The 12,577-nt window shown below is 54.6% G+C and overlaps 1 protein-coding gene across 1 annotated transcript; it reads right to left on the bottom strand.

Annotated features, from left to right (window-relative positions):
• Positions 1-1,061: 1,061 nt before the first annotated feature.
• Positions 1,062-2,314, bottom strand: LOC123127350 (uncharacterized). The gene is made up of 2 exons (XM_044547001.1): positions 1,972-2,314; positions 1,062-1,885 (listed from the first exon to the last, which is right to left on the bottom strand). Exons 1-2 carry the CDS (start codon positions 2,013-2,015, stop codon positions 1,627-1,629), a joined length of 303 nt encoding a protein of 100 aa, XP_044402936.1. The 5' UTR covers positions 2,016-2,314; the 3' UTR covers positions 1,062-1,626.
• Positions 2,315-12,577: the final 10,263 nt, after the last annotated feature.

Here is a 12,577-nt window from a genome sequence, read left to right as displayed (position 1 = left end):
CTCGTCTAGTCCTATGTAAAACGCCATCCTCCCTCACTCTCCCTCATCTGCAACTCGCCGATGGGTTTGCAACGTAAGTCTGCAACGCCCCTCCCCCTTTCCCATTCACCCACGTGAAAATGCTTGTGCGCGCCGCGCTCCCTCGCCGCGTAGACTCCCATCGATGACCTCCCCTTACGACCCGCCTCCCCCGCGACCAAGAATCATTATGTACAGAGGGAGAAGGAAGGATGGGCTACTTAGCTCAGCAGTCGCCATTGATTTACGTGTGCAATGCGCCTCGAGCGCTCCGACAACCCACCCGCGCCTCAACTTCCCATGTCGCCAGATCCCTTGAAGCCGCTGCGGCAGCCCACCCGCGCCGCCGGCGTTCGCGCGAGGGGAGTGGGGTCGTGGAAATGAAACACGAAGAATCTTCGCCGAATCGCGCCGCCCTGCTCCTTCCCATCGTTATCTCCGCCTCGCTGTTCTTCTCTGCTCGAAGGTGGATTGGGGAATTTTGGGGAGGGGTCGTCGTCATTTGCTGGTACGTGGCTGTTTCACCTGCCTATTTATTCTGTGGGACCCAGGTTTTAATTCAGGCGAACCGCTGTCGGTTTCTGACCGGGAGACGCGCACGATCTCCTCGATCGGACGACAAGGCACGGTGCGCTTTAATAATTCGGGTTGATTGATTTCCCAGAGATTTAATGTGCAAAAATCAAATTTAAACTACATGAGACACATAATAGTGCACCAAAATGAATTGAAAAATCACACGTGTATGTGTCCCTGGTGCATGTTTAGTCCCGATGCAAGAAATTTCTAACATCGAGAATCTCGATTTTAAAATGGCGGCTGCTAGGAATCATCCGACTTATTTCCTCGGGAAATTAGTCGGGTCCCCAACCGTCCGATCAAATCCCTCGATACGTTGGATTAGTCAACCTAGACCGTGTCGCTCTGAGGCTGGTCATAGTGGGGAGTAACTTAGACTAGTAACATACATATCTTACTAGTCTATATTACTACCTTCATAGTGGGTAGTGTCATAGGTGTGGTAACATAGTTGCCTTCATTTATTACTTTGTAGACTCATTATGCATTGGAAACCGCTATGTGATGGTAACATATTATGTTACTCTATTTGCCTCTTTCCTCATTAACTACTTGCCATATCATCATTTTTGCTTATGTCGCGTCTATGTTACTCCCACTATGACCAGCCTGATACAATAGAACGCCGCGCGTGGCCTCGTCTTCCTCGCGTCGCATCCAATTCAAAAAAATCCCCACGCACACGCGATTCCTGAGATAGACGCGGTGAGCTCCAGCGAGCGGCCCTGGTCTAGCTCGCAGTCGCAGCCGCCATGCCGCGCTCGCTCGCAGCACCAGGCTCTGCTCAGCTCGTTCCTCACCTTGCAAACACATTACCGCCGCCGGTCGTGGCAACACCATAGACTCTAGGCATGGCAGCAGCGCTTCACTGCAACGGGCTGCCCCCAAGAGCCGCCAACGACGCTGCACCGAGCCACTCACAAGTGCAGCGCTGGAGCACCGGGACCAGTCGCGGGAGTGGTGCATCGGAGCAGGGGGGAGGCGTCGACGAGCGCTCCATTGCAGCTCCGTAGCCGGCGACTTGCAGCTTCATTGCAGCTCCGCCACCTGCGCCGAGCTGCTCCATTGCAGCTCCGTCGCCGGCGTCGAGCGCTCCATTGAAGCTCCGCCGCCTACGCCGAGCGGCTCCATTGTAGCTCCGCCGCCTGCGCCGAGCGGCTCCATTGCAGCTCTGCCGCCGGCGTCGAGCGCTCCATTGGAGCTCCGCCGCCTACGCCGAGCGCTCCATTGGAGCTCCGCCGCCTGAGCCGAGCAGCTCCATTGTAGCTCCGCCGCCGGCGCTCGAGTACTGCAACGGCACACGAGGTTGCATTGCATCACGGACGAGGTTGTAACGCACCATGATGGCCGTGGACAAGTTGTTGCGTTGCATACCGGCGACCATGGACGCGTTGGTGCATTGCAGCACCGGCGTTCATCGACGAGCGCCATTTGTATCACCGGCATCACCTCCCGGTTCCCCGTTGTTGTGGTGGTCCTTACCATGGCTCCCCTCCATGTGCGCTATGCCACCTCCAGCGATGCAACGGAGGAGCTCCGGCTGTTGGTGCCGACGGCCGGCGTCTAACTCTTCCATTTTCCTAGCTGTTGTGGTGGTGCTCGGCTGCTCGCCATGGCTAATCTCTTGGCGATGGGATGTAAAAGGAAGAAAGAAGAAGAAACGAGTGGAGGAGCTGCGTTAGAGATAAGATAAGGTTGGGGCGAAGCGGTGGGCAGCCGCAGCCTGACGCACACACGTGGCGCATAGAGAAGGAGGCTTAAAAGAGAGAGAGACAAGTCGGATGATTATAAACGTTTTCCTTTTAAAATCCAGTAAATCCAAAACTAAGTTGCAATTCATGAAACTTATCGTGGGATCATATGGACACCAATGGACTGTGATATTATATTTTTTTTCAAATTTAAGACAAGTTTTGATATAATCTGTCGGATTCAAGGCTCCGCAGACCGTTAAGAGGTTCGAACACTCGGGTGCGTACGAACAACTCCTACTCCCCGTCTTGCCGGCCCAACAATTACATAGCTAGACTCGACGAACCCAAAGAACGCGAGACACAGAGATTTATCCTGGTTCGGGCCACCTTGCGGTGTAATACCCTACTCCGGCTTTGTGGTGGATTGCCTCGAGGGGCTGTGGGTTAACTAGTACAGTGGGTGAACAGCCTCAGGAGGTGAGGTGTTCTTCAGCTTGATGAGCTGGTGAGTGTGAGGATGGTCTGAATGATCCGACCCCCCTCCCCCTCTATGGTGGTTGCTAAGTCCTATTTATAGTGGGCTTGGTCCTCTTCCCAAATGTTGGCGGGAAATGATCCCACAACGGCCAATTTCGAAGGGAGACAACTAGTACAAGTTATCCTGACAAAAGTAGTCTTCGCCTGCAAAAGGCTCTGGTGGTGACGCTGCCGTGGGCTCCACGATGACCTCCGTCCAGCCGTCCTGGCGGTCTTGGTCTTATTGCACCAATATGGAAACCTTTGCTCGACTCCTCGGGACTCCGCGCCTACGCTTGCCTTCTTAGCACCAAAGAGGAAACTAGTACATTGCACCTGCTGGCGCCTGCCTGGCCTTGGTCATCATGGCTCACGCCATGTGAACCTCGCGAGGTGCGCCCTACATAGATATCTCCGCTCCTTGGGAGCCAGCCTAATGAGGCCGCCAGGTCTTGGTGTCGTCCTCCTTGCGAGGCTTGGCCCCTCGCGAGGGTCTTGTGTTGTTGCTGCCAAACTGGGCCCTACCGGGCCGCTGATGGAGCCATGCTACGGGCCGCACGCAGGCAAGTCTGGCACCCCCGGCCCCATAACACCGACAATAGCCCCCAGGCCCAAGGCGCGCTCGAGCTTGGCTTCGAGGCGAAGCCAAAGGGCAAGTGCGGAGCACCGCGGGCCCCAACCGCCTGCGGCCTCGGTCGACGCGTGGCGATTGATGGGATGTGGGCATCTCCGCTTCCCCACGCTGCCTCAGCAACCGTCCGACTTGACGAGACGCCGCTGCATGCAAAGGGAAAATCATCATTACATGCGATCGTGGTGACCGGCGGTTGGCCTCCCCTTGGCTATAAATGAGGGAAGGGGCGGAGCCCCCCTTGCTCACCTCTGTCTTCTCGCAGTACACTCCTTCTTCCTCTTGGTCCCTCCATCTTGCTAACTTGCCAAGATATCCATGGCGCCGATCAGAGGTTTTCGACAGCGGAGAAGGGGAAGACCACCCTCGTGGAGCCCGAGCTACTTCTGCCGAAGAAGAGGTCCCAGCACCCTCACAATGTCGGTGCGAGGCAGGAGGTGACACGGCCCTGGTATGACGGCCACCCCCTGGCTTCCCACTTCCTTCGTATGCCTAGGCACCAGACTTAGGAGTAGGTGGCAGTGTCCCACGCCGCGCGAGCCGTGGGGACCAGGCTAGGGCCGTGCGGCCGTCCGTCTTGCGAACCCACGCCGAGGCCTCCTTGCGTGAGTTCGTGCAGTGGGCGGCGATGCCTCCGTGCACGTGGATCCGGTTCCCGCAGTTCTTCGCCAAATAGATGCTGCCGAGGGGGGCGCTCGAGCTGTGGCTGCAGCATGCCCAGTGCTGCAGTCTAGCCACGGGAGCAGAGGTTGAGGTCGTCTCCTCCGGCAAGATCTTCATGACTCAGGGATGGGGCGAGGTCGCCCGCGCTTGCTGCGCGGAGGGGGCCCCCGCCATCCATTTCGAGTATGACGGCGCCTCCACATTGTTCTTCAAGGTCTTCGACGAGGAAGGTCGCCGCTTAGAGTGCTACCCTAGGGGAGACCATCAGCAGGGAGAGGCGACGGGCGCAGCGCCTACTGTGGGTCCTGCCGACGACTTCCTCGGCAGCAGGGACGACTCCTGGGAGTCTAGTGACTCTCCCGAGCCTAGCGAGTCCCCGAAGATGAGCGACGACAGCTACGTACCCCCAAGCTCCTGCCACGCCTGGAGCGCCATGGCGGCCTCCTCCCGACACCAACGGTGATCTGGATGGGGTTTGCGCCGGCCTCACGTGGCCCACTGTTGACGATGGCGTCGGTGTCAGTGCCCATAGCCAGGGCTTCTCGAGGCTGCTTTTTTTTAGTTCCCTATGAGGAATCAAAATGAACCGTGAGGGGGCATGTAAAGAACCTGTAATGCTTTTGTTCCATCGCTTATTACTCTTAACATGAGATTGTGGCTGTGTGTCTCTCTTAGGCATTACTCCTCCTTTTTGATCTTGCGGTAGCTTTAGCGCTCTACATGCACTGTCAGGCCCAGTCCCCAGGCAGGTTCCAGCCGTCGCTGGTATGCCAGGTCACGATGCCGTGGTCAAGGCTAGGAGGTGAGCGGCCCGAGGTCCGGTAAGAGCTCCTGAGGCGCGATGCTCAGGAGGTCCCCCTTGGCGTGCAAGCAACTCCCAGGAGGCCGAAAAGGAAAGCAGCACTGTCGGAGCGAGTTTACAGGAGCGGAGGGCTTTGGACAGAGAGATTCGCTTTGTTATGTATGGGGGACTTATCTTTTGGCAACCCAACGGTGATTCCTTGCACAAAGCCCAGCTTGTGCTTCAGTGGTGGTATTAATAGGTAGGGCTGCGCCGGTCCCCCCTTCCGCCGCTCATTTAAATGCTCTGCGTCCTCGGGTCCTGACCCTCAAGCGAGGCTCAGCCGCCGCTGGTATGCCAGGTCACGATGCCATGATCAAGGCCAGGGGGTGAGGGTTGGAGAGTCAGTAAGGGCTCCCAAGGCGCGATGCTCAGGAGTCCCCCCTTTAACGCACAAGTGAATTGTGTAGGAAAAGGGGCGGTCGGCGAGGTCGCCTGTAGTTGAGCCCCGGAGATTCTTGTGGGTTAGTTCGAGAGAAGAGCATGACTCGTAATCGCGTCGCTGTCCTACCGCTGTTCTTTCCACAAGAAGATGAAGGCACTGAGGATCTAGTGAGGTGACGTGCGTGGAGCGGGCCATGAGCCAGAGCTCGATCGCACAGGTTTATCGGCATTGCAGGAACGGACCCGAGCACAAGCGCCGTGCCAGCATGTGAAACCCTCGTCGCGCGATGAGCAAGAGGTCGGTCAGCTACGTGGGGATCCACGAAAGGCGTATGGCAGGTAGTTAGTAACATAAATCATCTCATGGGAGAAGATAAAGCTAGTCCAGGTAGATGCAAGAATGATACATGCCACAGGGATGGACCCAACAAGGTAAACTAAAGATGCAAAAAGGATAGGCGCCGCAGGGACAGGCCCATGCGGCATGGGGATAATGCAGCCCGAGGGGTGCCCCCAACTGAATAAACTGGTAAATGTCACCTGGTGCCGTTGCTAGAGAGATGTTGAAGTAGCTGAAGATGCGCCCTGAAGAGGTTTCTCCTCACGAGCCGCCTTGGCCTTGAACCTCGGGAGGCTCTGGAGGTTCGTGAAGGACTGTTGCTACCTCCGCCAGGACCACGTTGCACCTGGCCTCCTGAGCAACCACGATGCTTTGCAAGCGACGCTGGAAGGCGGCAGCCGCGTTCGGCAAGCCAAAGGGCATGCGAACGTAGCAGTGAGGTGGGCCCTCACACCGACCAGCGTGCGAAGGCCAGAAGCACTGCTGAGTTGCAACTCTGTTGAGCCCGGGGATGTTGACATAGCCGCGCAGCTTGTTGTCTTTGCCGGGACAAGGAGCTGCGTTAGGTGGTGGGCGGCGGTCGCCGCGCATGGCTCTTGCCTCTTGAAGCTCCTCGGTCGTCTTGGAGATGAACTCCTGGGCTCTTGGCACCTTGTGCCTAGTGCGCTCGTGAGGGAAGCGTGCGGCGAATCATGCCTCCACGTGGTGCCTGAGCGCCTCCCTCATGGCATTGGCCAGGTCAGAGGCCCTCTAGAAGGGAGCCCTCGAGCCCAGCCCGAGGAGGGCATCGGGCGCACCTTCCTATGCGAGAGAGGGAGCCACCCCATCCATGGGCGCTGGTACTGAGGTGGTGCCGCTGGAGATGCTGCTCTCATGAGGCTCTTGACGGAGTATCTGCTTTTTCTTCTTGGGGACAGCCTCGGGAGGGTAGATGGCGCCTTCGTTGTCTGGGTCTTCCACTGTCGTAGTCTGGTAGGCGCGCTCGAGAGAGCACACCGCGTCCTTCTCCTCGCAAGCGTCGCGACGATGTCGTGGCTCCTTGGCATCTTGAGGACATTGTAGACATGGTGGGGCACCGCCATGAACTTAGCCAGGGCCGGATACCCAAGGATGGCGTTGTACGTGAGGCGAATGTGAGCGACGTCGAAGTCGATGAGCTCGGTGCGGTAGTTGTCACGCTGGCCAATGGTGACAGGGAGGCGGATCTGACCTATCAGAGTGGCAGAACCATCGGTCACTCTTGAGAAAGGCTTGGTGGGCTGCAGCTGATCATACGACACTTGGAGCCGGTCGAACATCTCGATGGAAAGAACATTGAGCCCCGCGCCACCATCGATGAGGGTCTTGGTGAGAAGGACGTTGGTGATAACGGGCGAGCAGAACATTGGGACAGCGCCGGCAGTTGCCGCGCACTTGAGCTGGTCGGACGAGCTGAAGGTGATGGTGCACCTGGACCACCTAAGTGGGTGCATGGCCTCGAGCCTGGGAAGGCCCATGTTGACCGCACGAGCGAACTGCTTGAAGATGTGGCGGGAGGCTGGGGCCTGAGCGCCACCCAAGATGCAGGCGATGGTGCGAGGCTCCTGGAAGCCTCGAGCCCCCTCGTCTTGGTGGTGGTGGTAGTGGAGGGAGGCCAGCATTGCCCTAAGGATGGTCCTCACCAGGCTGACCTCTCTAGGCTCCCTCACGAGGCTGGCCTCTCTAGATGCCCTCGCGAGGCTGGCCTTGCCAGCAATCCTAACGAGGCTGGTTGCGCCACTCCTGGTGGGGGCCGCGGTCGTCCCAACATCCTCCACTTCTGCTTCCTCCGCAGCCGTAGCCTCGGTCATTGCGCTTGGGGCGTCGACCGAGGCGCCCATCGCGGATGGCCCTAAGCTCATGGCAATCGTTGGTGTTATGGTTGTGTACATTGTGGAAGACGCAGAATGGACGGCTACCCTTGGACGACTCTGGGTGGTTGCAGCCGCGCTTCATCTCTGGTTCGGCCATGAGGACGACAGCTCCCTTGCGATGCACGTCCTTGACTTTGGCCTTCTTGTCTTCTGGGTCAATAGCTGGGAACTTGAGGAGGGAGTGGAGCCCCTCCTCGGCCCTCGCGCACTTGGTAGCCATGTTGAACATCTCCAGGGCCGTGCACAAGTCCTCGTGGATGGCGAGCTCCTCCTTCATCTTGACATCGCGGACGCCATAGGAGAACGCCAAGATGATGGCTTCGTCAGAAACTTTGGGGATCCTGAGGCGAACGCTGTTGAAGTGTTGGATGTACTTCTGCAGGGTCTCCCCAGGATGTTGCTTGATGCGCCGTAGGTCACCTGCGGCAGGCGGGCGGTCGCGAGTACCTTGGAAGGTTGCGACGAAGCGCTTGCGCATCTCGCCCCAGGAGGAGATTGATCCCGCGGGCAGGTTCAGGAGCCATGAGTGTGCACCATCCTTGAGGGCCATGGGGAACCAGTTCGCCATGACCTTCTTGTCGCCGATGACCGCCTCAATGCGTAGCTCGTAGAGCTGCAGGAACTCCGCAGGGCCGGGGGTGCCGTCGTAGCATGGAGGAAGGTCAGGCTTGAACTTGGCTAGCCAGACGACGCTACGTAGCTCAGGGGTGAAGGCGCGACAGCCTGCTGTGGTCACCGGGGCCCGTCACGGAGGTGGGGCCTGATCTTGGCGCTCACGCACCACCGCTGCAGGTGGCGCGTGGTCTTGACATGGTGGTGGAGGAAGCGCTGGAGCACCTTCTTGCGGCCACTGGACCTCTCGGCAGCTTTCTTCCTCACGCGCGGGCGCCTAGCACGGTGGGTCGCACCGAGGGGGCATGCGTCTTGGGCCGAGGGCGACGTCCTGATGAGGAGGTGGCAGAGGCGCTCCATGGGCTACGTCGTCCGCAGCAGGTGGCGGACGAGGCAACGAGAGGGAAGGTGCAGGCGAGCCCCCAACCGCGCTGACTAGCTCGGCAATGCGGTCCGGCCAGTCTTCGTAGAGGTCGTCGACGGGGCAGTAGCACAGGAGCTCAGCACCATGAGCAACAAGGCATGCGCGTTCGTTGGGCCGTGATGAGCATGGGACGATGAGCTGGCCGGAGTCAGCAATGGGGTGGTGGTGCATCCGTCCCGCTGCATGTAGGTATGCTGCGATGAAGCTTGCTGCTCGTGCCCCGCCGGGCCGGTGACGGTGTTGGCGGCTGGTGATGGAGCACGATGGGGAGGCCCGCCGACGGGCGCCATCTGGGAAACGCGCGTGGCGAGAGCGACTCGACGCTCAGCACGGGCTCAGCGAGCATCTGCCATGAGGACAGTGGAGCGGCGGTGAGTCGACCGTCGGAAGAGAGGCTTCGACGCACCCCTACCTGACGCACCAAATGTCGGATTCAGGGCTCCACAGACCCTTGAGAGGTTCAAACACTGGGGTGTGTACGAAGAACTCCTACTCCTCAGCTTGCGGGCCCAACGATTCCACAGCTAGACTTGACGAACCCAAAGAACGAGAGACACAATGATTTATCCTGGTTCGGGACACCTTGCGGTGTAATACCCTACTCCAGCTTTATGGTGGATTGCCTCGAGGGGCTGGGGGTTAACTAGTACAGTGGGTGAACAGCCTCAGGAGGTGAGGTGTTCTCGAGCTTGATGAGGTGGTGAGTGTGAGGATGGTCTGAAAGATCTGATCCCCCCCTCTATGGTGGTGGCTAAGTCCTATTTATAGTGGACTTGGTCCTCTTCCCAAATGTTGGCGGGAAGTGATCCCACAACGGCCAATTTCGAAGGGAGACCACTAGTACAAGTTATCCTGACAAAAGTAGTCTTCACTTGCAAAAGGATCTGGTGGTGACGCTGTCATGGGCTCCGCGATGACCTCCGTCCTGCTGTCCTGACAGTCTTTGTCTTGTTGCACCAATATGGAAACCTTTGCTCGATTCCTCGGGACTCCGAGCCTGCGCTTGTCTCCTTAGCACCAAAGAGGAAACTAGTACACCGCGCCCGCTAGTGCCCGCCTGGCCTTGGTCATCATGGCTCACATCATGTGAACCTTGCGAGATGCGCCCTGCATATATATCTCCGCTCCTCGGGAGCCAGCCTCGTGAGGCCGCCCCAGGGAGGTCTTGGTGTCGTCTGCCTCGCGAGGCTTGGCCCCTCGCGAAGGTCTTGTGTTGTTGCTCCCGAACTGGGCCGTACCGGGCCGCCAATGGAGCCATGGTACGTCCATTTTGCATCATGTTTTCTTACTGTTATTTATAATGTTTTTATCCATAATAATGCTTTTTGGAGTAATTGCAATGCCTTTTCTCTCATAATTTGCAAGGAACACACCAAGAGAGAGAATTCCGGCAGCTGGAAATCTGGACCTAGAAAAGCTACGTCAGGCTACCTATTCTGCACAACTCCAAATGAGCTGAAACTTCACGGAGATTTTTTATGGATTATTTAATAAATACTGGAGCCAATAAACACCAGAGGGGGGCCACCAGGTGGGCACAAGCCACCTGGGCGTGCCAGGTACCCCAGGTGCGCCCTGGTGGGTTGTGGCCTCCTCTACCCACTTCTGGTACCCATCTTTTGGTATATAAGTCATTTTGACCTAGAAAAAAAAATAAGATGAGGACTTTCGGGATGAAGCGTCAACGCCTCGAGGCAGAACTTGGGCAGGAGCAGTTTTGCCCTCCGGCGGAGCGATTCCGCCGGGGGAACTTCCCTCCCGAAGGGGAAATCATCGTCATCATCATCACCAACAACTCTCCCATCCCGGGGAGGGAATCTCCATCAACCTCTCACAACACCATCTCCTCTCAAACCCTAGTTCATCTCTTGTGTTCAATCTTGTTACCAGAACTATAGATTGGTACTTGTGGGTGACTAGTAGTGTTGATTACATCTTGTAGTTCATTACTATATGGTTTAATTGGTGGAAGATTATATGTTCAGATCCACTATGCTATTTAATACTCCTCTGATCATGAACATGTTTATCATTTGTTAGTAGTTGCTTTTGTTCTTGAGGTCACGGGAGAAATCATGCTGCAAGTAATCATGTGAACTTGATATCTGTTCGATATTTTGATAGTATGAATGTTGTTATTCCCTTAGTGGTGTCAAGTGAACGTCGACTACATGACACTTCACCATATTTGGACCTAAGGGAATGCATTATGGAGTAGCAATTAGATGGTGGGTTGCGAGAGTGACAGAAGCGTAAACCCTAGTTTATGCGCTATTCGGTAAGGGACCGATTGGATTCGAAAGTTTAATGCTATGGTTAGAATTTATTCTTAATACTTTTCTTATAGTTGCGGATGCTTGCGGGAGGGTTAATCATAAGTAGGAGGTTTGTTCAAGTAAGAACAACACCTAAGCACCGGTCCACCCACATATCAAATTATCAAAGTAGTGAACACAAATGAAACCAACATGATGAAAGTGACTAGATGAAATTCCGGTGTACCCTCAAGAGCGCTTTGCTTATCATAAGAGACCGTTTTGGCCTGTCCTTTGCCTCAAAAGGATTGGGATACCTTGCAGCACTTTTGTTACTATTATTGTTACTTGCTCGTTACAAATTATCTCGCTATCAAACTACTCGCTTCTTACAATTTCAGCGCTTGCAGACAATACCTTACTGAAAACCACTTGTCAATTCCTTCTTCTCCTTGTTGGGTTCGACACTCTTACTTATCGAAAAGAGCTATAATTGATCCCCTATACTTGTGGGTCATCAACCCCTTCCTGAAGGAGATGAACAAGGGCAAAGGCATCCCGGGGCACTTATCTTTTTTCAATCTTAAATCTATCGACACTTGCCAAATTTTAGTTCAAATAATGTAATCTCTCAAGTCCATGTCTGTGTTCTGTAAGGTTTGTACTTGTATAATCAGCATATTAACGAAAAAGATGAACCTTCTTGGGAACTCGTGCATGTATAAGTCCATGCAGAGGTGGAATGCCTCTTTATTTAAATAAACGAGTTTTCCCCGGCAGGGTATCCCACCGGTACCCTTTTATTTTGTTGCCGGAGAACTGAGCCTACCGAGCATAAATAAAGGGACTAGCTGCTACCTCTTGAGCACTGCATTGGTTTTCCCTTGAAGAGGAAAGGGTGATGCAGTGAAGTAGCGTAAGTACTTCCCTCAGTTTTTCAGAACCAAGGTATCAATCTAGTAGGAGACTACACGCAAGTACCACGTACCTACACAAACAAATAAGAACCTCACAACCAACACGATAAAGGGGTTGTCAATCCCTTCACGGTCACTTACGAGAGTGAGATCTGATAGAGATAATAAGATAAATATTTTTGGTATTTTTATGATATATATTTAAAGTAAAGATTGCAAAGTAAAATAGATTGGAAACTTATATGATAAAAGATAGACCCGGGGGCCATAGGTTTCACTAGTGGCTTCTCTCAAGATAGCATAAGTATTACGGTGGGTGAACAAATTACTGTCGAGCAATTGATAGAAAAGTGCATAATTATGAGAATATCTAGGCATGATCATGTATATAGGCATTACTTCTGCAACAAGTAGACCAAAACGATTCTGCATCTACTACTATTACTCCACACATTGACCGCTATCCAGGATGCATCTAGAGTATTAAGTTCATAAGAACAGAGTAATGCATTAGGCAAGATGACATGATGTAGAGGGATAAACTCAAGCAATATGATATAAACCCCATCTTTTTATCCTTGATGGCGACAATACAATACATGCCTTGCTACCCCTACTATCACTGGGAAAGGACACCGCAAGATTGAAGCCAAAGCTAAGCACTTCTCCCATTGCAAGAAGGATCAATCTAGTAGGCCAAACCAAACTGATAATTCGAAGAGACTTGCAAAGATAACCAATCATAAATAAAAGATTTCAGAGAAGAATCAAATATTGTTCATAGATAAACTTGATCATAAAACCACAATTC

This window comes from Triticum aestivum, chromosome 6A (assembly GCF_018294505.1).
Source record: "Triticum aestivum cultivar Chinese Spring chromosome 6A, IWGSC CS RefSeq v2.1, whole genome shotgun sequence".
NCBI classification, from domain to species: Eukaryota; Viridiplantae; Streptophyta; class Magnoliopsida; order Poales; family Poaceae; genus Triticum; species Triticum aestivum.
This window is presented reverse-complemented; position numbering and strand designations above follow the sequence as displayed.

Coding starts and splice junctions, on each gene's coding strand:
- LOC123127350 (XM_044547001.1), bottom strand. CDS start 2,015: ATGAACGCCGGTGCTGCAATGCACCAACGCGTCCATGGTCGCCG. Junction 1,886..1,971: donor CAACGCGTCCATGGTCGCCG/GTATGCAACGCA, acceptor GTGCCGTTGCAG/TACTCGAGCGCCGGCGGCGG.